This window comes from Onychostruthus taczanowskii, unplaced genomic scaffold (genome assembly GCF_017590055.1).
Source record: "Onychostruthus taczanowskii isolate IOZ18803 unplaced genomic scaffold, ASM1759005v1 scaffold24, whole genome shotgun sequence".
NCBI classification, from domain to species: domain Eukaryota; kingdom Metazoa; phylum Chordata; class Aves; order Passeriformes; family Passeridae; genus Onychostruthus; species Onychostruthus taczanowskii.
The window spans coordinates 10,682,343-10,706,592 of record NW_024499684.1 but is presented as its reverse complement, the minus strand read 5'-3'; the positions used below and the strand labels follow the sequence as shown (position 1 = coordinate 10,706,592).

Here is a 24,250-nt window from a genome sequence, read left to right as displayed (position 1 = left end):
CAACGTACTAATTTTTAATACCACATTCATTCATCCTGCCAGAGTGCAACCAGGGTGCTGTTACCTCTGGATATTCATATCTGTAGTCAACTACTCTAATAATTTGGGAAAAGGGAAAAGCAACAGCAATCAGAACCAAAGAAATCAGGCAGGCATTCCCTACCCCAATTAAACCAGCTCCCAAGGGAGGTTAGGGCAGCCTCTTCTTTTAAGACCTTTGTGGGGTTTTCTTTCCACTCTCCCCATTCCTAAGCATCCTCCCCCAATCGTAATCCATAAAAACTGTAAGACAGCCATATGGCCCCTGTCAAAATCCAGTGATGAAGCTGGGCTGTTAACGTGGTGGTCCATGGACAGAAGGAAGCCCTCAGCTGATGGAGGGGACTCCGTTCCCATCCCCTTCAGAACAACCACCCCACCAGCTCTGACCTGTTTCTTCAAATCCTTGGAAGAAAAACTGAGATGCAAAGGAGAAGGAAATGGCTTTGCTAGGATGCATAGGGTGATGAACAAAGCCTTTGGTGCAAGGTTATTTCCCATCAAAGATCAGCACCAACCCTGCCTGCTCCAAGCACACACACCCTCCCTCCAGCAGGACATGGGATGTGGGGTACTAACTGGTGTCCTGCTCAGAAAAAAAAATATGCAAATCTGATGAAAGGCCAAAAAAGAGCCATGCCAAAGGCTGAAGACCTCACAGTTCAGCAAGCGGCTTAGGGAGCTGACCTGCAGTATCTGTCAGAAAGGCAGCAGATGGATGGGCGATGGCACTTTGGACCACATAGATTCTGTGGGGACAGAAAACTGCACCCATGGGCAAGGGTGGCACTAAGCACCAGCTGCTCAGAGGAGGACATTTCCAAGAAGGAGCACAGGGAGGAAAAGAAGGTGCTTGGGAATTCAGTGTAATTTTCAGTTCTGGCTTTTATTTTCATTCACTTCAACAACAAGGTGTTCGAAAACACAAGAGGCGCCTTGGTGCAGGTAACATGGTCATTGCTACAAGCATTGGCAGATTCTTAGCTCCATTAAGCCATAACACTTTGATGCATCAAAACAAAACAAAATCACAGCTCTACAGGGGAGGGCAAAAGCTACAGCAGTTCAAACTCACTTGAGATTCCAGTTAAACAGAAGTGGGCTCCATAGTGACATACAGTAGAAAGGTTTTCACAGCATATATTTTAATCACTAGTGATGCAGCAGAAAAGCTCCATCTCACCGCTGAGTTCAAAAGCAGATGCTGAAATTCTTGTACCGATTCTGGGCACAGCATTAAATGCATTAACCTTTATAGTCAGAAGCTCCCTAGATCCTAAAATGACAGTGTGTTTTGTATCAGTGTATGTACAATACTGAAGCAGCTCAGAAGGACTACACAATGGAGATCCAGAACCTTGGAGGTGAGAAGAGTACAGCCTAATTCACCTCCAGGGACTTGTAAAGTACCTGCTCTAACTCTCTCCCCACTCTAACACTGCCCTGCTGAATTAATCCTTGCATCAAGTCAAGAGCAGAACAACCCTCATGTTTTTGTATAGAAAAAAATAAAGAGCTATAGTAAGTTCTCACACTGAGCATGTTAAATACTTTGAAATCTAGGACACTGCTCTTTGAAGTGTTACAAAATAAAATGGTACCACAGGCTTTCAGTAGATGCTTGCTCCCCCCTCAACTGCAAAGTAACACAGTAATCTCAGTATGAAAAATACAAATATATTTACCAAGTGACTGGCTGTTTGTTACATGATTTGTAACTGTACGCCTTCTGCATAAAAATAATAATTAAAAAACAGAAAAACAAACAACAACATTTAATTGTGGTTCTGTCAAACCCCGTCTCCCAAAAAGAAATAAATCTGATCATGTCTTACTGTAGGAAAACAAAAAATTACACATACAAAAAATATTTATATACAAACTTGACAGTGTAACCATCTGGCATTACCATTTATAGCTAACCAAAACAGGCTTGCAGAGCCACCAAAAGGCAGTCTTTGAATACAACACAGATCTGGCACAACAGACAGATGGAGGATACAACCGTATCAGACTTAAATGAAATTTGTGACACAGAGCAGGGCCCACAAACAACCACTGCGTTGAGACAGGAATATTCAGCTGTAGTAAGGTATGATACTTCCTTTAAGCTGCTTTTTCCATCTTTTCCCAGAAAAAAAAAAAAAAAAAGTCAGGCTAACTGTTAAAAAGAACCAGCCAACTTGAAAGCAGCTGTGCAGAGCCTTGCTCCTCAGCTTAGGTTGTATACCTTAGAGTCTCAGTACTTTGGCTAATGAAAATGTGAAACACATTTCTCAGTTATTCATCCACAGGACCATTAGAAAGCAGAGCAAATGCCTCAGTGCAGGACTGTAGTAGAACCAGTAAAGAAAAAAACAGAGAAAAATCAATTTCTCATGTAAACATGGCTAGTTGCGATAACAACACCCATAGTTCCCAGAAATTATCTCTGCATTAAGGCAGCTTATGGTTATTCTTCTAGTTGCTTGTCACTTAACCTACAGCAACAAACACAACCAGTTCACTCCCATTAAAGATATATCTAAAGATGAGTCTCGCTTCCTCCCAAGTAATGTAGCATGATCCAAACAAAAGGTTGTCTGAGTTTAGGGTGGCTGAAGTCATACAAATGGCTGTGCAGCTCTCACTCCTCCATTTAACTGGAGGCTAGGTGGGCAAATCCTTATGCTAAACTAGGCAGGCTGCGTGGCAAAGCCTAATTCTATAGCTTAAATGTCAGGAGTATTACGGCATATGGTTATATGTACAGTATTACAGTATACTGTTAAAGGTCAGGTGGGGACAGCATTCAAGTGACCAGTAGATTTATTTACACTTCCAAGCCTGAGGGACACAAACCAGGACATACATATGAATGTATACCCAAAACAAGGGGAAACAGCTGGCTTGGTTTTTCCAGAGAAGGCGAGGGACAAGGCAAAAGCAGGATGCAGGTGCTGTCAGCGCTGGCCTGCCCAGCAAAGTGCATGTGCTGTCTCCGCTGGAGAATATTACACATGAACAGAGCACTCAGCTCCACGGGAAGAGGCTGTTTAAGTGCAGCGTTCAGCAGACTGATTCCCATTTATTTTTCAGATAAACTGTCAGTTCAGGGTTGGGTTGCTTTGGTTTTTTTGCATTTGGTTTTGTTGTTGTAGTGCGCTTGGATGCTTGGGTTTTTTTGTTTTGTTTTTTTTTTTTTTTTTTTCCCCAGGGTTTTGGGGTTTTTTTGAATATTTTAGAATTGTATTCCAACCTTCCTGCTTTACAAAGTGGGACAGCTGGGTGAGAGAAACATGTTTCAGGTCAGGGCACCCACAAGGTGTGTGAGGATTCAAAAGTCAAGAAAAGAAGCCCTCTACCCAAAGGAAAACACAAAACAAGTTGGCCTTCTCAAGAAGGTCAACGGTAGTCAAGGAAATACCACCCACCTTCCCCCTTTGCTCAGCTCTTCCCCTTGCAAGAGCTGGGGTGGAGGTTGCAGTCCAGGAGCACGACCTAGACAGCACCCAGGGCATGACCTAGCAGGAGTGAGCAAGAAGGTTCCCTCCGCCCTCCGTCCGGGGGTGCAGTACCAAGCAGAAGGAAGACAAATGAAGGGCTGAGCAGTTCGTGGCCGGAGCGGGGTGGAGGGGGGCCCGCGGGTCTCACTCCCCCTCCTCTTTGATGCGTTGCTGTTTGTTGCGCCGGGCATCCATGTCGAAGTTGAAGTCGTTCCACTCGTCGCGGGGCGGGAAGGAGATGGTTTGGCGCAGCGTGAAGCGCACGGCGTCGATGACCCGCTCCCCGCGCGTCTCGCTCGAGCCCACGCTCACCGTGGAGGCGCCGCTGGGGGTGCGCAGCAGGTGGGGAGGGGAGGAGAAGTCATGGAGCTGCCGGTGGTCCAGGATACCCTTCCAGATGGCATGGCGGAACTGCTCCGGGATCTTGAGGCTCACCAGATCCTGCAAGGCAAAGTGCAGGGCTTAGCACTTAGGGCTTATCCCAGGGGGATCCCAGGGCAAGCTGGGCTCACAAGGAGTGAACACAGCCTCTGGGCCACCAAGAGCCACCAAAGCTGCTAAAACCCAGGTGGGCCATGATGTGCAGCAGAAGACAAACCACTACTCCTGGAAATGGTGCTTCACTCTGGAACAGGCATGTGTGGCCACGAGGCAGCAACAGCCTGCTTTGAAGGCACAAAGTCTATTTTTAAGTTGCACAAAACACTTGTTCATGCATAAGATGTAGTGACCTACAGCTAGAAGCTTAACTGGACTGCAAGGCCTCCAAGACAACCTCAGGGAGATCTGCTGGCTGTCAGCGGTGGGGGATGCTGGGTTGCTGAAAGTCAATGGCTGAAAATTTCCATGTTAATTACAAAGGAAAATCCTGCAAAAGGATTTTAGAATCCAAGCCTGAGCTCCAGTATCCAGAGCTCTGGGTGTGACTCGACAGGAATTGTCTTAATTACTTTAATGTAACCAAATTTAATAACCGACACATAGCCTTAAAAAACCTGTACTTTGAGGCCTCATCATTTCTGGTGCAAAACATGAGGATTGCATTACCTAAACTCTGGGATACACAGTATTAGCTTCTGAAAAAATTAGCCACCAACTTCAGTTAATTTGGGTCAGCTTTTCTAATTAGAGCAGCAGCAGGAAGGAAGGCAGCCCATGCTAGGGAGCAACAGCTCAGCAAACCACAGTCTCCCAAAGTTTTGGGGGAAAAAAAATGGGACAGCCAGCTCAGAAGAGAGCAATGGCCCCTGAGAGGAAGCAGCAACCCTGCAGCAAAAGCCATGCAAGAGTAAAAAAGTGAGAACAACAAACAGGGATGAGATGCCAGTGGCAAGGGAAGATGATTAAGGTAAGGCCAGAAAACAGAAGCAGGCAGGGAAAATTGCAGACCACTTCTGGAGAGCCTACTTGTCTGCAGGCAAGTGAGGTGTAAACTGAAACCGAGCCTTGCAGAATTAACAGGCACGTGGGCTGGGGCCACTTCAGGGGCTCAGACAGACAGAGCTGGGGAAGGGGAGACACTCTTTCTCTGTGCCAGGCAAGGCAGTTACAGTGCTGGCCCCAAGTCCAGCCTCTCTTTACCTCACAACATCTCTTCTCTATGTGCAACAGCCTTAAACCAAACTAATAATGTAAAAATAGAAGTATACTCAGTCTGGATTTCTGACCTGTTCCTAAGGCAGGGCCAAGAGTGCAAACAAAGGAAATGGTGAGGAGTTACTTACATCCATGGAGTAATGCTCAATCTGATAGATGGTGGTCAGCCCCTGGGTCGTGAAATAATCCACACAGGATGAGCAGCCCAACCTCGCTAAGAAGCTGCAGAGGAGGAAGGAAGGAAGGAGAGAGAAAATAGGATCACCCTGGCTGCAACAGCCCAAACCACAGAAAAACCAAACACTCAGCCAATCTGCAGCAACAGGAAACAAAGCTTTCACCCTTGGCTTGACCTCCTCCAAGACATCCCAGGCCAGCAAGCCACATCGCTGCCACATCAAACAAATGAGGGAGTCCTTCACTCAGCACCTAGCAGACAGCCCTCATGGCAGCACCTTGCCTAAGTTAAGAGCCAGTGCTGCACAGCCTGGGTCTTGAGGCAGGAGGGCTCACACAGACCCTCCTGCCAGGTCACGTCACCCAGAAGGTGGATGAGCCCACGGCAGCCTGGTGCATGCACAGAGGGCTTTAGCAAGGCATGGAGTCTAGGGCTCAGACACATCATGCACTGCCAATCAGCACATTCTTCCCTAAGTGTAAAGGATTCCTCATTCACGGGCAGCATCTTTCAACTGGTTTGACCTCACAAAGGGCAGAGGGGCTTCTGACCCCAGCCACGGCTTGTCAAAGGGCCAGAGGGGAAAAAAAGAAAAACAAGAAATGTTTGCAAGACAGCCTGGCACCCTCAAACTCCACCAGTCCAACAGATGCTGCATCCCTCAGCTTTCTTGCAGTCCTAACATCCCTGTTTCTCTCAGCTGCTCGGAGGTGGGGATTTGAGGCTCGGTGCCCAGAGGGTGCCAGCCTCGGGACTGCCAAGAGCCTAGTGGGATCCGGTGCTCCAGGATCACTCAGGCTCCAGACCCAAGGGCTCTGCTCCCTTCGTGTGGGCAACGTGCCGGGCAGCCTGCTCCCGCTCACCTGACGATGCTGCAGTCTGAGGGGTATGGAGGAGGGGGGGTGCAGTGGGACGTTGAAGGCATGGAGAGGGGAGGAGGCAGCGCCTGCGTGGGGCTGAGGCCATTCATGTCACCGGTCATGGCCATGTGGGTGCCCATCATGGGAACTGGAGGAGAGAAGAAGGAGGAGCACATTGTTACCCAGGCATGCCCAGATCCGGCTTTGCCCCCAGCACAGCACCCCAGGACAGCACCCACAGCTGAAACAGCCTGAAATCCCCTGTAAAACTCTGCACACAGTGAGCTCATGAGAAGTTTCAGGCAGGGCCAAGGACCAGATGAGACAGTCCTTCTGGAGCTCTCCCCTCACAGGAGAAAAGTGCCACCATCGCGTCACCTTCCCTCCCAGACAGGCTGGATAGAAACCCTGGCTTGCCTAGCCACAGGAGACGAGCAGGACAGAGCCAGCAGAGTAACCTAATACAGCAGCCAAACAGCTTTGTTTTCAGAGACAGCAAGAGCACCAGAAGGGGCTCAGCAACAGGTGTGGGCAAGAGTCCAGCTGTTTTGAAATAAATTAAAAAACAAAACACCAACCAAAAAAAGCCCCAACAAAACTCAGCCCCCAGAACCATGTCTGTCATCCTGGATTTACAGGACTGCTGAGCACACAGCAGCAGCCAGGAGGAAAAGAACTGCGAGATGCTTCCTTTAAAATTAAGAACTGTCTTAATTGAACCGAGGGAAAAAAATGCTGCCAACACTTGCATCTCCTCTGCTGGGAAAGGAAGAAGAAACAAGTCTCAAAAGCCAGAGGACAGTGCAGCCAGCTAGATCTGCAGCAAGAAGCAGCTCTGATCACCCTGTGAGGCTCTCAGCATGATGCTGAAGCCTTGCCCCGTGGCACACCAGCGAGCAATATTTATTTGGCTCCGCAGTTTACAGCAAATGACTCCAGGCTCTCCAGCTTAACAGCAGCCATGTGGAGATGCCAAGTCTCCTTGTCCAGACTAGCAGGGAGCACACAGGCAACAGGAGAAGGAGGAATAAGAGTTTCTTACTGTTGGTTCCCATGCTGTCAGGGATGGTGGTTGGGGTCAGGGCGTTGCGCTGCTGGGGGTTGATGAGCTGGCTGACCGAGGGCAGCTTGTTCATGCTGTTCATTTTGCTGAGTGGTGGAGAGTTGGAGCCATAGGAGGACTGCGACTGCATGGAGGTCCTGCAAACCAAGGAGATGTTAGGACAGGGATCAAAGCAGCTGGCTGCTGAGAGTGTGCACCCAAGGGGCTACATGGCATGGGAAATCACTGATACCATAGGAGCATCACAGATAAAGATCCTTGGAGAATGAGTCAACAGGAAATAAGATGTTTCCCAGATATTCTCAGCACTTTAAAAAAGTGAAGTACCAAAAAAAAAGGGACAGCTTAATTTTTGGTTGAAACTTTCGATTTAAGGAGAAGTGTCTATGCAAGTTTTTCAGTTGAAAAGAATATATGGAATGCCAGCAAACATGTGCCAAGATTTGAAGAATGTTTTTAAGTTAAACTCTCCTTGTGGTGAAAGACTTTTTCAAAGGAACAAGAACTGAGGAAACCATCTCAAACCATCCTAAATGCCCCTGAAACCTGACTGCAAAAACAGTTTTCAGATTGGGTCAGGCTTATCACTTGTTTTTTTTCAAAATTCGTAGTTATAACAGCCAGAGGCTCCTTGCTCAAGACAGATTCTATGCACGTTAGGGACCACTACTGAGATGGTCAGAGCTGCCTGGGATGCCAACAAGCAGCTTTTGCTGGTGTTAATGCAAACCTGGTATCCAAGCCCTGCAGGCTGCTTGCAAAGAGGACTGAGTTCCTGCTACCACCTGACAACAGCACTAGCCTCCCTCAAGTCCATCCAGCCCCAAACTCCACCCAGCATTCTCATGGAGTGGGCCAGAGAGGCTGGCCAGAGCTCCCTGCTGCCCAGCCCCGAGGGTCCCAGCTGCAATCCTGCCATGTAAGTGATCCAGACTGCCAAGACTGGGCTCTTCTGAATGGCAGCCCAGCTCCCAGATCGAGTTACGGCTGTGGCACCCTATCTGGAGTGGGGTCCTATGTGAGACATGCAGAAAATTATCATTAAAGCTGGTCCAACAGCACTATTGGCATAGCACTGCCATGCCACAAGGGAGCAGGTTTTTCTCTCTCTGGCACCAGGGGCATTTGTAGGACTGGGCAAAGGTTTGGGAAATGTGCTGCTTCCCAGGCACAAGTACCTTCAAGCTGTGGCCACCCTGCAGGGCAGAGGTCACCCAGCTCGCCACAGAGCCTGGCCTATCACACTGACCCCATGCTGAGTGTCCAGGGGCACATTCCCATCTCATTTCCCACTGGGAAACTTGTTCCCATCTGGGTATATAACTGGTTACACCAATTCCTGGGAACTGGCTTTTCTTCTATGCAAATAAAATAATTATTACTCCAAATAAGCAAAGTGTAAAAGGAAAGAAAAGGCTTATTCCTAGACAATTTATTAAAACCTTCAGCATTCAAGGTCAAGTTCCATACAATTACATTGTCTCCAGCTTCCTGCACTTTCAAGACTTGCAGTGTTGGGTGGAGAAAACATCTATGCTAACAGGCTAGAGTATCTAAGGCCCTGAAGAAATGTTACCTAATTACACAATTACAGGAGGTACAGAAGGGTGTGAACTGTCCTTTGGCAGTGAAGATGCAGGACAAGATCCAGCAAACTTCACAGACTCAAGGAAGTGGAAAGCACAAGAAGCTTCACAAATTAATATTAACAATGGCAGCAGCTCCCAAGGGGAAGTGAAACCGAGCCATGAAGTTCAGACCTGACTTTTCAGAGTGAAGGGAAAGATTCAGATCTGATGTTTCAATTCCCCAGTTGTGAAAGTTGAGGCCAGCTATGAAATTCAAATCAAGTTCACAGTGCCCTTAGCCCAAAAGGCTTTTGGATTTAGGACCAATGAGTATTTCTACTTCATGTGTTCAGGCACTTGAGCTTCAGCTGAAATTAACACACACCTGAAGAGTCTCTTACGGCAAAATCTGCAAGTGAGGAGGACAATGAACACAGCAAAATTCCAAATCAAATCAACAAAGGCTTCCCAAAGGACACTGAGTTGCATTGCTTGAGGTCAGCAGTGGGCCTATCTTTGCCCTCTCCACCACCAACAGTGACCTCAGCAAAGCTAATTAGGAGACTACAAATACTTGGGGGTAAAAGAAAAACAAAAAGCAATCAAAGACAACCCAGCCCAAGACTTTAGAACAAACACTTTAGAAAATAAAGGCATACTTTAACACATAGCTTAGGGACTCCACGCTTATCTCATTCATACTCACAAGAGTCAAGATTAACATCATCAAGTTCAAGGGAGTAAAACAGAAAACAAAAGCATTTTTTTTTGTACCCACACTAGTTTCAACTAAGCTATTCCATCACAAGAGCACATGTTTAAAAGGCCATCTAGCCAAAGAGAAGTCTCAAGATAAACCAAGATGCAAAATTTTATTGAAAATTAATGTCACACATCAATATAGCAAGAGCCTTAGAAACACAAGAAAATGTTTTTGGTATTAAGCACAAGGACTACATGGTGTTTGAGGACCCATTTAAAATATATTGCTTTTTCTCCTCGATTTTTAAAAACAGATATAAGAATGTCATGCACAGTGATTTTCATTAAAATTTTACTTACTAGGTCTCAAGAAAGATTAGAAGTCAGAGCATTAACATTTCTTTGATATCAATGCCAATGAAATGCCTTTTAATATCAAGGTATAAGGACTTCAATTAAGAGACTATTATACTTCTTGGAACAGTCTGATACAAAAGGCACTGAGTCACCTTCTGCAACTGAGTTTTCCCTCTTCAAGAGGCTATGTAATTATTTAGCAAATAACATTTGTAGTTATGCAAGCTCTTATGAGGGCAATCAGTCTCTCATGCTTCAAGGCATATACTGATCATCACAAGAGGTCAGGAGGGAACTTTCTTGTCCCATATATGAACAAAATTCAGTTCACAGTCTCGTATAACTCTACATTTTCCCAGCTCACTGGATAGCAGCCCTTCACCAGAGGCAGCAAACTGCTGGGACAGACCAACTACCTGACTGGGCAGATCAGAGTCCTTGTTGGCTAGAGGAGCACACAGCCATGTAAGCAGCCCTAAATGACATCAAAGGTTCATTAAATGCAATTGGGCAGATCAGGCTCAGAGTTTGAGATTTCACCCAAGCCCCTGTGCCTGCAGTTTGCTGTCCCTGCAGACCCAGAGCCAGTCAGTGCAGAGACACACAAGAATAATCAGAGCTGTCCAGTTCTGTGTCTGCCCACCCTTCCAGCAGCCACACCAAGGATCACATCCCTGGTGGACACAAGGCCAGAGTGCTCATGGACAGTGGTTTTTAAAGCAAGGTTTCCCACAGGTCTGTGTAACACTGGGGTGTCACTGATGTAGTCTAATAAGGGCACACAAGTGACACAGAGGCTGCTCAGTGTCATTAATCTGATTTGAAGGCCCATGAAGCAGCAGGACACTGAAAAGCAGAGACATGCCCTTACTCCCCACATCCCAAACTGCTTCTATTCTAAAGCAAGTAACAGTGCATCTTTTTAATCACTCCAGTGGTTTGAAGGCTTGGTACCTCCCTGGGAGCATGGAAAGGAGGAGCTCCAGCAGTTACTGGGCAGACAGGAACTACAGCACAGGGCCAGGGCTGGCAATAATGACTCCCCTTAGATTTCAGGTATGGGAATTTCTCAAGGCAGGCCATGGATGCAATCTGCTCTCCAGGGAATGGAGCTGTAATACAGGGAGTGGATATATATCAAGTAGTTGACACAGACTGATATAACCTGAGTACCTGATAAGGCCCAATTAGTCCACTTGGTTATTCCTTGAAAGGAAAAGGCTTATTTTCCTGAAGACACAGAGATGGCAAAGAAGCAATGAAAATACAGCTGGGGTAAAGTTTTCATTTTATCTGCAGAGGACAGACTACAGAACAACTCAAATTGCTTTCAGCTCCAGGTAGTTGATAAAAGAAAAAAAAAGAATAGCACCTTCTAATATAACCCCCTGGTAGTTGGAAAGCAAATCAAGTCACCACTAAGATCAGCAAAACAATCATGTTCTTACAGCCAAGTGAGACAAATCAGAAAGTCTTTCCAGAAAACAATAGGATCCAAACAATTTACATTCCTGTTCAGTGGAAGTCTGAGATGTTGTATTGCCCATTACAGTACAAGGCATTTCCTAGAGGCCACACCAAATGATGAACTGGAATCTTCCAGTGCAAGCTGTGGATGCCTCCTCAAACTTCCTGCTGGTGAACAGGTCCAGGAGCAGTGCTTTAAATACAGATCAGTATTTCCCTGTCACAGTACTTCCATATTGCCATCCAGAAGCAGAAAATGCAAAAATCGAGGAATAAACCTTCACTGGAAGAGCAGAAAACAGTGCCAAACATAATCCTACATCTGGGCTGCATTTACAGTTCAGGTTCCCACCACTCACAGGCAAAGGAATCACATTGCCTTTCTTCTCCCACATAAAAAGGCACAGAACAATAGTGACCTGCTTTGTGATCTCAAAGAACTTCCTGGAATTTCCAGGCAGGGTAACAAGGCACTTGATTTTGATTAGCTTTACACAAGGAACAACGGTAAAGCTGCAGCTGTATGAAGTAGGCACTGTTAGTGCTTAATTAGCTAAGTTATTGATATTCTTAACTCCAGCGGGCTTTTGGGGGCTCTTTTCCATCAGCCTTCTTTCACACTGCTATGGTAGAGCAAGTCTTGCTAAGACATTGGAGATAGCCAGAGATGGGATATGGCGCCTAAAGGAGATGTCAAGTATGAGTCATCACCTGCTCAGATCCCTGCTCTGCTGCCTAGAAGCAGATGATGTGATGGTCAGAGATAAGAGTCTTCTCCAACTGCATCAGGCTTTTTCTCCTTGGTGGGTGGCCAGGCAGCCTGCTCTGTGTTTGGGAGGCACCTTCTCTTCATGCTGCCTAATCTCACGTTTGTCAGAGCTGTGTCTGCCCCAAATAAATCCAGCAGACTGCACTGCAAGGCACACAGGTCCCCAGCAGGATTTATACAGCCTCCTGAGCTTCTCAGGAGCTGCAGATCACTGGCATTTGCAACCAAGCTCTGCTCTCCAGCCACTGTTCCTGTGTACCTTCAGTAACTTCCTCACATTTCTATGTCTTACTGCTGTGAACATTGCAGGGTTCCTCAGAAGCAATGCCTGAGAGTGTGGGTTGAAGAGCCCTTCTCTCCCAGCATCAGGGGCTGCTCTTCATGTGAAGATGTTTGAGCACCTCTCAGTGGGCAAAATGCCCACCCTCAAATCCCTTCTCCTTCACTGGGAGTATCCCCATCCAGTGCCATGCTCAACGTAGCCAGCTTAACTCCATGGCATTCATCTGCCTGTTGATTGTTCCTCTTTTGTGACAGTCTGGGCTTGGCACAAACCCCTCCTAGCCAAGCCCAATATGAACGGCTTTCAGAGACCAAGTTTGATAAAAGCAGTGTGAGAATTTACAAGTCCTTGCTGAGAAAAAGTCTTCTGTGCAGGACTTGCTAAACTCAGAAGCACTTCAGACACAATTAGCAAGACCCTCTGGTTGCAGGATTAATGGGCAAGGTGGACTTGGCTGAGTCAACTGCAACATGTGATGACACTGCTTTCGTTTGAACTATGAGGCTTGGAGAGATGGGGAAAAAGATAGGAGGGCTGATGAAAATGTTAAGGCAACATCTAAACTTCTGAATATCTGTAAGGAGAGGGGCTAGCTCCAATCCCTTTTCACAGCTAGGGCACTAGGGAGTTTTGGACACACTACCCTTTACACCCAGGGCTGCAACGGGACAGGGACACTGAGCACACAGGGGTATCATTACAACTCTAGCACACATTCAACTTGTACAGTTCAGCTCACCACTTGGGTCAAGCCCACAGAGTCAGGAGGAACTCCTTAAGTTCAATAAAGCTGTATCAAAGTCAGCAGAGCTGGTGCAAAGTCAAAATCACACGGCCTTCCTTACAATTCTGATGTACTTTGCATCAGACCCCTTAGGGTTGGAAATAAGTGGAAACAACTCATGATGCCAAAGTTGAGGGCTTTTCTGCAGAAAAAAAATATTGATTTCTTAGCAGTGCCAGTTCATATAATTATCACCTCTCCCTGTCCAGCAGTACAAAATACATCAGCTACTTATACTAGTGCATGACCAGCACTGAAACAGGCCAAATTGACTATCACAGACCATTTAAACACGTATCCTCTGCTTCCATCCCCCCAGTCCATTGACACATTTTTTAACTTAAACAAGACAAGAGGCATTTTAAAATTGAGACCTGCTCAGAGAAACCCCACAGAGTTTCACAAATACAGAAGTAAGAAGAAAGAGTATTAACACGTTACAAACATGTTACACCAAGGGGAAAATGTTACACCAAGACAGACGACATCGTGGTTCCCGACCTCGCAGTGCTATGGGTTACAGCTAAGAGGTCTGTACAAGTGTCTGTTGTTTTTGCAAAGTTTGAGTCCCTTCAGAAGTGTACTCTCACTATTCACTCTGCCGCTATCAGGCTGTGTATTTGCCCCACTGTTCCTAGTCCTGCCAGCTGGGCAAAGTGACCCTGCCAGCTCGGTTTATGGATATACTGATGGGTTTGGGGGGCTGGAATGTTTTAGGATGGCATCGATCTGTTTGGGAGGGTCTCTCCTTGAGTCCGTGAGTTCACTCCTGAAGCAGGCCGAAAGGAGACTGTAAAGAAGGAACCAGAGAAAAGAAAAAGATGAATGTACAGAACCCTTTGCCAGCCACCAAGAGAGAAACAGTTACTTTCCACCTTCATGATCACAGCATGGGCTTTCAAAGAGGGAAAAAGCAGATGTCTTAGCACCTACAGTGAGGGTATGTAACAGGGAGATTTAGGAAGCTGGAAAGCCCCAGGCACAAGCGAGTGCTTGGCAAGGAAGGGAAAACAACCAGTTGATAGAGAAACCTGATGCTGTCCTAGTCTCATGGGTACAAATAAGGCCCTGATAATGTTTCCAGTGACAAATCTAGTAGAGATGAAAGCCCTCAACAAAGAGGAAAAGGAGTAGCAGCTTCCATTGAGTCCATTTCTAACTACAATCACTTCAAACCCAGAATTTGGTGCTAGAGAAGGCAAACAGTGCCTATTGGCCATACTGATTACAGCTCAACTACTCTCCTTTGAAAAGCTGAGGGGTCCCTGGGGGCACCAGCTGAAGCAGAGGGCACTGTATCCTCAGAACCCATAAAGCACTTCCACCTGGTTCCTTTCATCTTGGCCATTCTGTAGTGAGAACACTATCCAGGTGCCTGGAGTTCACTTGCAAGCACAGCACTACAAAACCAAACCAAATCATGCAAAAATCCACTGTTAGCTTTCACACCAAAAGCAAGATTAATGAGGTGAAGGTACAAAGAATGCCCTCCCTAGCAGACCCCTTCCCACAACAGCAAGCCCTGGGATCCCTGCAGCTCAGCTGGAGCACTCCAGGCATTGGATAGCTCAGTTCTGTCATAGCTCACTAATGAGGTTAATTCCTCCTCATTTGGATAGTGAGTTGTGCTGCTCACCAGACTGAAAGGCAGCCAGTGGGCTCATAGCTGCAGCCCTGCTGATAGGAAAGGAATGTTTGCTGGGGTACAAGACCCTACTTGGATGTAAGAGCCCCCTTTTTGCTAGCCATTGGAAGACTTTGTAAAAACCCTTCAATCACAGGAGTTGGGCTGGGCGTTATGAACTTTATGGGTCTCTTCCAACTTGAAATATTCTGTGATTCTCTGCTGTAGGGAACTGAAATACAAACAGTTTTGAAAATGGTGCTCAGCAGAGTGAAACCTGCTACATGAAAAAGTGTTTTCTAGTGAAACCCTTAAAGACTATGCAGGTAGCTCCGTGGTAATATTGATGGCAAACATATTTCACAGCAGGGTAATGAGGAAACATTCCCTCCTCAAAGCATTAGCCACCCCTGATATCTCTTGCAGCAGTAATCATCTGGCAAATCTGTTTTACACAAATGGTAGCAGACTATGAACTCTTCTAAATAAATGTGTGTGCTGCAGTTCAAGTAAGGGCCCCAGGATTTGACAGTGAAAAAGGAAGAACAGAAACGGAAAGAAAAAAAAAACCAACAACTTCCCACCTATGATCATGAAGGTATTTGGAATAACAGTAAATAGGAGAAAACCATGCACAAAGAGCAAGCAGAGAGAGGAGATGAGACAGAGAAATATTGTGGTCTGGCACAATGTGGAGCATTGAAGTATTTTGGTCATCTAGTGGGACACAAGAATGCTGATTGTCACCAGATTTGTCCTTCCTATTCCAGAACAGTCAGACAGCTGCATCTGCTGGCCTGTCAAATGCAATGCTGGTCTGTATGTGCACGAGAGCCATTATACAGTTGTTTTCCAAAACGACAGTTTTGTATTTTTAAAACTACCTTTCACCATGATCATCTCAACCTTACTTTTCCTGCTCTTCAAAAAAGAAGCAGCTTTCCATGTTGTTGGAGTGACAGGAAAAACTCTTTCCACACACCTCAATAGCTTCTCTATGCTACCCACTGTCCCAAAAAGTAAACTGAAAAATCCAGTAGTTCCTCCACCAAGGTGTGACTCTGGATGCTGCTCCATTTTGAGAAGGAAGAACCAAAGGCAACTTTCAACATCCCTTTGCCCTGAACACATTCCTTCAGATATTAAGTCATACCATGGACTATTGAGGAAAAAGCACCAAACCCCAAAGTGTACCTAAGAAACTGTTGCCTGAATATGCATTCAGCACAGAGGACCCTGCTTGATGGCAGGCTGTGGACAGAGACAACTGCAGCAGCTCTGGACAAATACTAAAAGTTATTTTTCTCCATGCTCCTGGCACCCTTTAAAGCTCTTAATCTTTCTCCCCTGCATGAGCACACTCAGCAACTGAGAAAAATGAGTATACAACTGGACAAGCGCCAGAAGACACGCCAAAAGAATTTTCATTAAATTAAATGGCTGAACTTCTACATGCTGGTCTTAAAGGTAACACAAATAACCTCATTTGCCAGGAACCTATTCTACTGATATAGAAAGCATGAAAAAGGTTTATGACAAAGCCAACTGTCAGCAAAGGAAAGCTGTCTGCTGCTGTCCATTCCTGCTTACAAAACCATTTCTCAGCTGAAATGGCTGTGGTTCAGGTGAAGCTTTGAAGACAAGCAGTAGAGCACACAAATGCCACAATGCCTAGGAGCTAGTAAATACAGGCTATAGTATATACAAACAGTGCAGATGACTGATAAAAGTAAATAACAATAATGAGATTTTTAAGTGCCCCAAGAAAAGAGTCCAGAGCCCCTGGATGCTCCAGACGTTTTGGCAGAAGGCTTTTCTCACACCTCCACAAGACTCCAGCTGACACTAAAAACACACAGGTCGAAATGCGAACACATGCAGAGATCTGGCAGAAAGCTGTGGTATTGCAGAAGTCCTGAGACAAGGCCAAGGCACTGAAATAAATCCCTACAGGCTCAAGTGGAACTTATAGTGGTGCCTTGGCCCCATGCTAACCTCTGCAGAGGAATGAGTTATACCCACAGCCTCCGGACGTGCGAGATCCGAGCACTGCCCTGGCAGCCACCTACAGCCCAGGGGCCATTTTCTGTCACCCGAGACAGCAGGTGAAGCAATGCCCATGAATGACCCTGCTTACTGCCTGTCTGGGAAGTCATTCTCTGCCCAAGCCTCTGACTGCAATGCTTTGGGAACCCAGACACCTATTTGGCCTTTCTTTTCCCCATCCTCCTCACACTCACAATACACAGAGCAACCCCTGCCAGCTGAGTTCAGAAAGGATGGAAAATTTCTCATGAGCAATGTGAACAGTCATCTGGCAAAGTGCAGTTTTTAACAATACTTCAGAAGAGTGTATAGAATCTTTTTCTGAAGTGCCCACTAGCTGTAAAGGAAATTTTTTGTTTTTCAGCTTTGCTCTTGACTTTCAGCTGCCTGTTTCACAGCTGAACAACCTGAAGTGTTGTTGTACCACTGGAACACCAGCCCTCCAGTGCACTGCAGTGGGTGCAAGCACTCAGCTGAGCTTGTGCTCACAGTCCCAGCTCTAGACACTCTTAGCAAGGCGGTCAGATGGATACTCTGGAGAAGGCACTGGAGATGGCTCATGTTTGCTGCCATTCCCACAGAGCGATGGGACAGGAGCGCATCAATCCCCCAGCTGGGATGGGCACATGCAGCAGGTTTTTGACCACAGGCTGTCAATGGCTCTGCCTTGGGCTCTGGCTGGAAGCCAAATGAGGCACTGAGCCCATCCTCATTCACCCACCGAGGCCAAAAGATGAAATATGTGGGATGAAAGACTAGAGAGGGACCTTGCCAGCAGTCAGGACATGCACTGGGGGAAGCAGGACTGCTTTGTCCAATTGCCCAGCCCTCAGCTGAGCGCCGTGTCCCTGTGAACACCTGTGCAGAAGCCTTCTGTGTCTCTCTCCTCTCTCCCCACTGCACTGACACTGCAAGCACACTGGTACTCACTGCTTCTGGAGCAAGTGCTGGTGCTGCTGCTGCTGCTGCTGCCGGTAGGTCTCAATTGTGTGCTGGGGAAGGAACTGCATCAGCTCCAGGGACTCTTTGATCTTCAGTAGCATTTCGTACGTCTCCCGTCCCCTCACCTGGGTCACAGGAAAAGGACAGGAGGTTTGGGGAAAGAAAAGCTTTAAAGGACTACATTTATAGACCTTATTGATAGTCACCTTAGAAAGTCTTTGAAAATGTCAAGTAAACAACCAGAGCAGTCTGTTTATACAGTATGCTCACACAAGAAAAATGCTAGCTCTGTTCTAGAGGTGCAGCAAATAATGCTGAAGAGTGATAATCTCACACTGCAGGCTGATGAACATCTTGGGGTTGTCATATGGCTCAGCGTGGATCTATGCCAGCCAAAAGCAACATTCTGATCCAACCTATTTAGACAGAAAATGTCTTTACTTGCCTCAGATGTAAGCAGATCTGGTGCTGAATCTTACATGCCCTCAGAAAAGACAGCACATAAATTTGGGAGCTGGGTTTGGCTCTCCCTTCTCCAAGCACACCATGACTTGCTAAATGGCCAATTAGAGATATTTCTTGCCCCTTCTGAGTCTGCACTTAATACAGCATATTTCACTTCTATCACTGCATTACAATTGCAATATACATAAAAGCCACAGAAGCATCCACCTATCAGTAAGACAACACCCAGTTTTCTAGAGAAAGGTCATGTGCCACAGACCCAGAAATGACAGAGGAGGAAACCTAGTTAGATCTTGAAGATAGCGTTTCCACCAGGACAGAGAGATCCCTTGAGATATTCTCATATGCCTTGCACAAGCCATTCTTAGCACCTAGTGGGATTTTCAATATTTTTTATTTGGAATATGTATTTAAAATTAGTAGTTAATGGAATTAAAGAAAATAAAAATTATTCTTTCACACCCCAACCCCATCCTCAGTTATTTCCGAAGTCTAGGTGAGCCTCAAGTCACCATTTAAGATACTAAACATAGGCTAAATAAAAAGAGAGAGAACTCACTGGCAAGTACAAGAGCTCATCATCTGGGGAGCGTCTTTTTTTGATAGATGTCATCTGTATGCCATGAGTTCCTTGTCGAAAAGCTGGAAGAGAAGCCCCAAAGGCATCTCATTAAAAAAAAGAAAGGGGGGGAGAGGGAGGGGAGAAGCATACAAAGAAGAAAAAGGCAAAAAGACATACAAAAGAGACATGAAGTGCATGACCAGCTCAGATCTGTAGTGCTCTGAAGGGATCTCTGCCTGAGCCACTCCAGAACTGCCCTTAGAGCTCCTGGCTGCTTAAGGCAGATGCTGGCAGGCCATGTCACTTGGGGAAACACATCAGCCAAGGAGTGCTGGATATATGACAAAACCCTGGCAAGCCACACTTCAAACAAGCACTGGCTCTTTATAGGAAAGTTACAGAAAGTTTTGGTATTACAAGGCTCACAAGCTGTTGGTGAATCAGTGATCCACAAAGGTGCGACCACTGGCAGGGAGCAGAACTCACTGAGAAAACAAAGCTCCACTCCCATCTGCCTCCTGCCATAATCTGTGCCTGCTGCCTTCACTGTGTACAGGGGAAACCGAAGGTGGATTTCCACATCTGCATGTCCAGTAAGGACTTGGCTCTCTTCAGAGCACAGAGAGGCTGCTTGCCAGGGCATCTGCAATGCACAGCAGGGTTTGTGTGCAGCCTCAGTCTAGATCCCTATGGCTGGAAGACACCTGCCACAGCACAGAACACTGGCTAGATGAAGCAAAGAATAACAGCATGACCCCAAACAAGCGGTAAAGGTCCAAAAGGTTAGAGTTCCAGACATACAATTGGAAGGTGGCAAATAAACACCCCCTCCACTCACCACTGGCAGGGCTAATCTAACACCAGCAATGCTGCAAAGGAGCCCACACACCCAGACTGTCAAACACAGCTTTGTGAACACCAGCTCAATTTCTAGGCTGATTCACCCTGGGAGAACAGATGCCTGATGCCCTCCTGCCTGCAAGCCCATGCACAGCACCACTCTGTCCCCGTGGCACAAGCACCCAGAGACAGCCCCATCTGCCCAGCTCTGCAGCTACTTACGGCGCTTCGTACCATCACCATTCTTTGTGCTGTCGGACACTTGCTGCTTGCGGATGCTGTCCTCGTCTGCCTTGCGGTCCCTGCCTGGGCAAGCACAAATGCGGGCTTCGAAACATCGGCGGCCCAAGACTTGCCCACTGGGAAGACAGGTGAGGAGAAACATCAGCTGGCATCTCGGACACAGGCCAGCAGCTCTCAACTTCACACCACACTCCGCACCTTCCATTGCCCAGCCCGGATTTCCCAGGTGCTGAGCAACTCCCAGCTGCAAAGATCTAAGAAGTATCCTACAGTATCCTACTTAATCCTTGAATTAAGTTGTTCCTAAGGAGATGGAATGCTGTCCTAAGTGGAAGAGGAGCCAGAAGGGTTACACTCATGATGCACAACTTACTCTCTGGTTTCCAGGGTCACAATGATAAGGATCGGGCGGCGGTTCATCCCTCCAACGCAGCTGCTGTTGCACATGAAGTTGTACAAGACTGTGGTGAACTCAGTACCAACCTGGTGAGACAAAGGTGGAGAAGAGATGGTGGATGGAAAGCTCTGCTTTTTCCAAGCCCTCCTTTTTCATTCCCCAAGCTGGGCTGTAAGTGGACCAGCATGAAATAGGCCCCCAATACAGAGCTTCCTTAAAAGGAATAAGGAGGGTGTTTCACAGCTCATTTCTGACAGAAAGGAAGATTCATTGTGGTGAGGACAGGGAAAGCCCAAGAACCCAACTCCTTTGACCAGGGTTACAACCCCCAACCCTTCCATGCCAGGGTGCCACCAGCTCAAGCTCACAACACACCTGGGGTGGCTCGTAGGGGACCAGCACGCTCTGCCTCCCGGTGATGGGGTCTTCTACATACTGGGCATGGCTGTTCCCTTCCACTCTGATCAGGTGGCTGGGAGGTGCAATCTGCCCTGCAAAGGCAAAGAGGAAAAAAACAAGACACTGCTCAGTAAGGTCATGCATTGAGTGGCAAAATCTGCCATCAGGGAGATGCATGTGGACCCAGAGGTCCATCAGAGCACACAGGTGCCTCTCAGCCCTTGAAGCATCCCTTCCCAAGATCCCTGCTGCCAGACACCAAAAGCAACACAGGCTTTCCCAAGCTCACTCTGAACACCTGTGGCTAAACTTGAACATGGGCTTCCCAAGATCCCAGAAGTGAGCCAAAATGTGAACTGAATGGCAGCTCACAGCAGTTCTTCCAGCAGATAACTCCTGCTGGATTTTCACACCAGCTGAAAGCCCTTATTTTCCTCCCTCTAATGTATATACAAAGCAAATTCCTTCAAGTCTCAATTCCTACTCTTTTTCCCATCTAGCTAGCTAGCTCTCTTCTACTCCCTTCCCTCAGTCTTGATCCTTAAAAAAAAGAATCAAGAAGCAAAAGAAATATGCATTTAATTAATGGGCAGCTTGAAAAATCATGCTTGCTTACAGCAGCAGCAGAAGGGAACTTGATCTTCTTGGATCCTAGGCCACTTTCCAATAATTAAAAGCTTCCTTCCTATAAATTTTCTTTAGTGTTTCTACAACATTCAACTAAATTCTGAGGAGAGAAGCCTGCTATGGGTTCATCTCAAGAATTCGTTTTGTGTATTAACTGTTCATTTCCTACTCAAAATACAGTCTATTTCTACAGAAATAATTATTTCAGAATAAGAATTTATAGATTTTTTTCCTTTCTTAAAACTCCATTATTGAATAGCGTCAAACCTCAATAAATCCAGTCCTGTCAGAAAAGCACTTTTTAATACAAAAACTGATTTGAAGAATTGTCTCACTCCACTCTGATTTTACTCTCCCAAGGCCTTGCTTATTTCTGGGGCTTGTCTAGCTGGCTGCACTGTAACCTGCAATGGGATCCAGACTCCTAAGACATCCTGCTAACTGACACCAACCCAGGGTTTTTTTACAGTAGGAGATAAATAATGTATGTAGAATAAAACAGATGCTCATCTGAACTTAAGTGAACTTAAATGACCAAGGCAAAATGGAACCCAGCCTGTGAGCTTGCAGAAAACCAAAGGACATTTTAAAAACAGCTGCTACTTCACTAACATGAGGAGAAGCAAGTAAAAGATTAAAACATGTATACTGAACTGGGAGTGTTACTTGCAGAAGAACGTTGCCTACAGTTGATGCTGGCACTTAGCATTACCCTGCCAGAGATAAACAGCCCCTCCGTCTTTGAGGCGTGGATTAAGGACTGGAGATGATATTGCATCCTGTTACTAGATCCCTGTCCCAGCCACATGGAAGCTCATTCCTGAGCACAAGAACAGCTGCTTCTCATTGCAGGAGCAAAAGCAAAGCAGAGAAGGGCTGCCAGAGGGGCAGTGCCTGCCACGAGGACAGACATCCATCCGACCGGGGCAGGCACGAGGTTTATTTCAGTGCTTTCCTCCCAAGGACGAGCAGGCACAGGGACTGCTAAAGCACTGATTGCATGATCCTTCCTGCCAAGCACAGGAAATAAAAGGCTGCACAACTTCAGAGCAAACCTTCTGTTTCCAGAAGGTTTGCTCTGAAGCTGCTGTCACATCCCTCAGTGGCCGCTCATCAGCCAAGCAGCTCTGGAGAGGGACTGCCAGCACAGCACTGCCCTCCTTACCCTCGTTGAACTCGCGGCTCAGCTCGTGGTTTGGGCAGCGTTTGACCACTTCAGTGACGTGTTCAGCTTTCTTGTAGACTGGCATAGCCCTGATGACAGCTCCCTGAGGCGGTGGGGTCATCACTTTGATCTGGATGGGACATGTCTTGGCGATCTGGCAGTACAGCTTTTTCAGTTCGGTGGAATACTGAATGGGGAACAGAACAAAGGAGAGGCAGAAGTTCAGCTGGGGATAAAGGCACACCAGGAACATGGAGATGGCTTTGTACATGTAACTGAAAGCACCAGCCACTGCACAGCCACTGCATTTGTACAACAACCGTGCTTCCAGAATGGTGACAAAACCCCTAGACCTTTACCTGCTGTAAAATAGCAGAGCATAAATCTACATCCTAGCTTCCCCAAAGGCAAAAATATTCAGATAAAGAGCACTTCATTTACTTGAACAAATAAAGCCTTCATTTCTCTTGGGCACACACTCCCTCTTGCAAAGGACACCCAACACCCACCTAACAAAACAGATGCTATTCTTTTCACAGCATCCTGTAATCCTGGAAGCACTCAAAACCACAGACATAAAAGTGTTTCATCCTCTTTTCTAAGAAGCCCTCCTACTCTTGCAGAGGGATTAAATAAAAACATCACCCTTGGAACTGAACAGTACTTGAAACCAAGACCCTGATCAATCTGAGAGTTATACCAAATCTGACATATCAGTCATCTTTTAAAATCATCTCCCACATCTACTGAACATCTTTGTAGTAATCCCCTCACTTCTGAACTAAAATCATTACATCCAGAAATGAGGTAAATAAAGTCCAGTATTTTATTTTTCAAAGGTCAGAAGAGTTGAACAGCCCAAAGACCAGCCCACAGTGACCATAACCTAGAGCAAAACCCAGCAGCTGGCTCCAAAAGGGAGGCTGTGACCATGCAATGAGTATTTGGAACAGAACAAGGTGCTCTTATTCACTGTGCTAATTTGGAGAATATTAGATTTCTCTTAAGATGTTCCCCAGTACAACAGTAAACTAATGCAGCATTTTCATGGAGTGAGTTCACATCTGGAAACTTTAACTCAGCAAAACATCAAGGCTGAAGCAGGTGGTTTCTTTTCAAAATCCCTCATCAAAATAAATGCATCTGTTTAGCAGAGAGGATGGCAAGGAAAGTCCCAAGTGGTTCAGTACTGGACAACCTAAACCCATTTTCCTGGATATCTCCCATGAAGGAGACTCTCCAGTCTCCCCTCCTGTATAAGGCTGTTCCAAAACATGGCAGGTTTTTCAGAACTCTGCTCCAGAGCCATTCAGTTTTCTCCTGCTATTCAGACATTTATGAGTGCTGAGCTCTCCCTGTAACAACCTAAGCCACAGGAATTGCTGGCATTTCCCCATCTCCGTGCCCTCAGTTCTTGCAGACAAAGAAAAGTGAAAGCCCCAAGGTGGTTGTTTCCTCACAGGAAAAGGTCTCTAGGAGCCCTGGGCCAATAGAGCCCTGTTCCCAGCTGTTCAAACACAGCAGTGACAGGTTCATACTGGTCAGAAGCACCCTGTGGCCATGGACCCCACTGGGACGGGGAGAGCCAGCGCGTGCAAGGCTGGGTGGCAGATGATGCAGCAGGAAAAGGATTAGCTAGTGATAGTCAGGGATTATTTGCATTTCAGAGTGTACACACTGCTAACATAGGAAAAACCAATCTTGCAAGAGATACTGGGCAGGAGAGAGGGATTAAACATAAACCAAGCCAGTCCCTTCCCTCCTCACTCAACACCATCCTGCCATGTGG

General features: G+C 46.5%; 1 protein-coding gene across 9 annotated transcripts in view; it reads right to left on the bottom strand.

Annotated features, from left to right (window-relative positions):
* Positions 1–912: 912 nt before the first annotated feature.
* The window catches only part of TP63 (tumor protein p63), a 101,613-nt gene continuing 78,275 nt past the window's right edge, over positions 913–24,250 (bottom strand). For 6 of the 9 annotated variants that reach the window (XM_041405801.1, XM_041405803.1, XM_041405804.1 and 3 more), the window contains 10 exons: positions 22,462–22,648; positions 20,646–20,761; positions 20,247–20,356; positions 19,853–19,989; positions 18,788–18,870; positions 17,752–17,888; positions 7,201–7,358; positions 6,162–6,306; positions 5,249–5,342; positions 913–3,965 (listed from right to left, as the gene is read on the bottom strand). In XM_041405801.1, the coding sequence (XP_041261735.1) occupies positions 3,669–3,965; positions 5,249–5,342; positions 6,162–6,306; positions 7,201–7,358; positions 17,752–17,888; positions 18,788–18,870; positions 19,853–19,989; positions 20,247–20,356; positions 20,646–20,761; positions 22,462–22,648 (1,464 nt within the window). In that variant the 3' untranslated portion in view covers positions 913–3,668. Of the gene's footprint in view, positions 3,966–5,248; positions 5,343–6,161; positions 6,307–7,200; positions 7,359–9,643; positions 13,942–17,751; positions 17,889–18,787; positions 18,871–19,852; positions 19,990–20,246; positions 20,357–20,645; positions 20,762–22,461; positions 22,649–24,250 lie in introns of those variants that run through there. The other 3 variants (XM_041405802.1, XM_041405806.1, XM_041405809.1) reach the window with 3 other exon arrangements.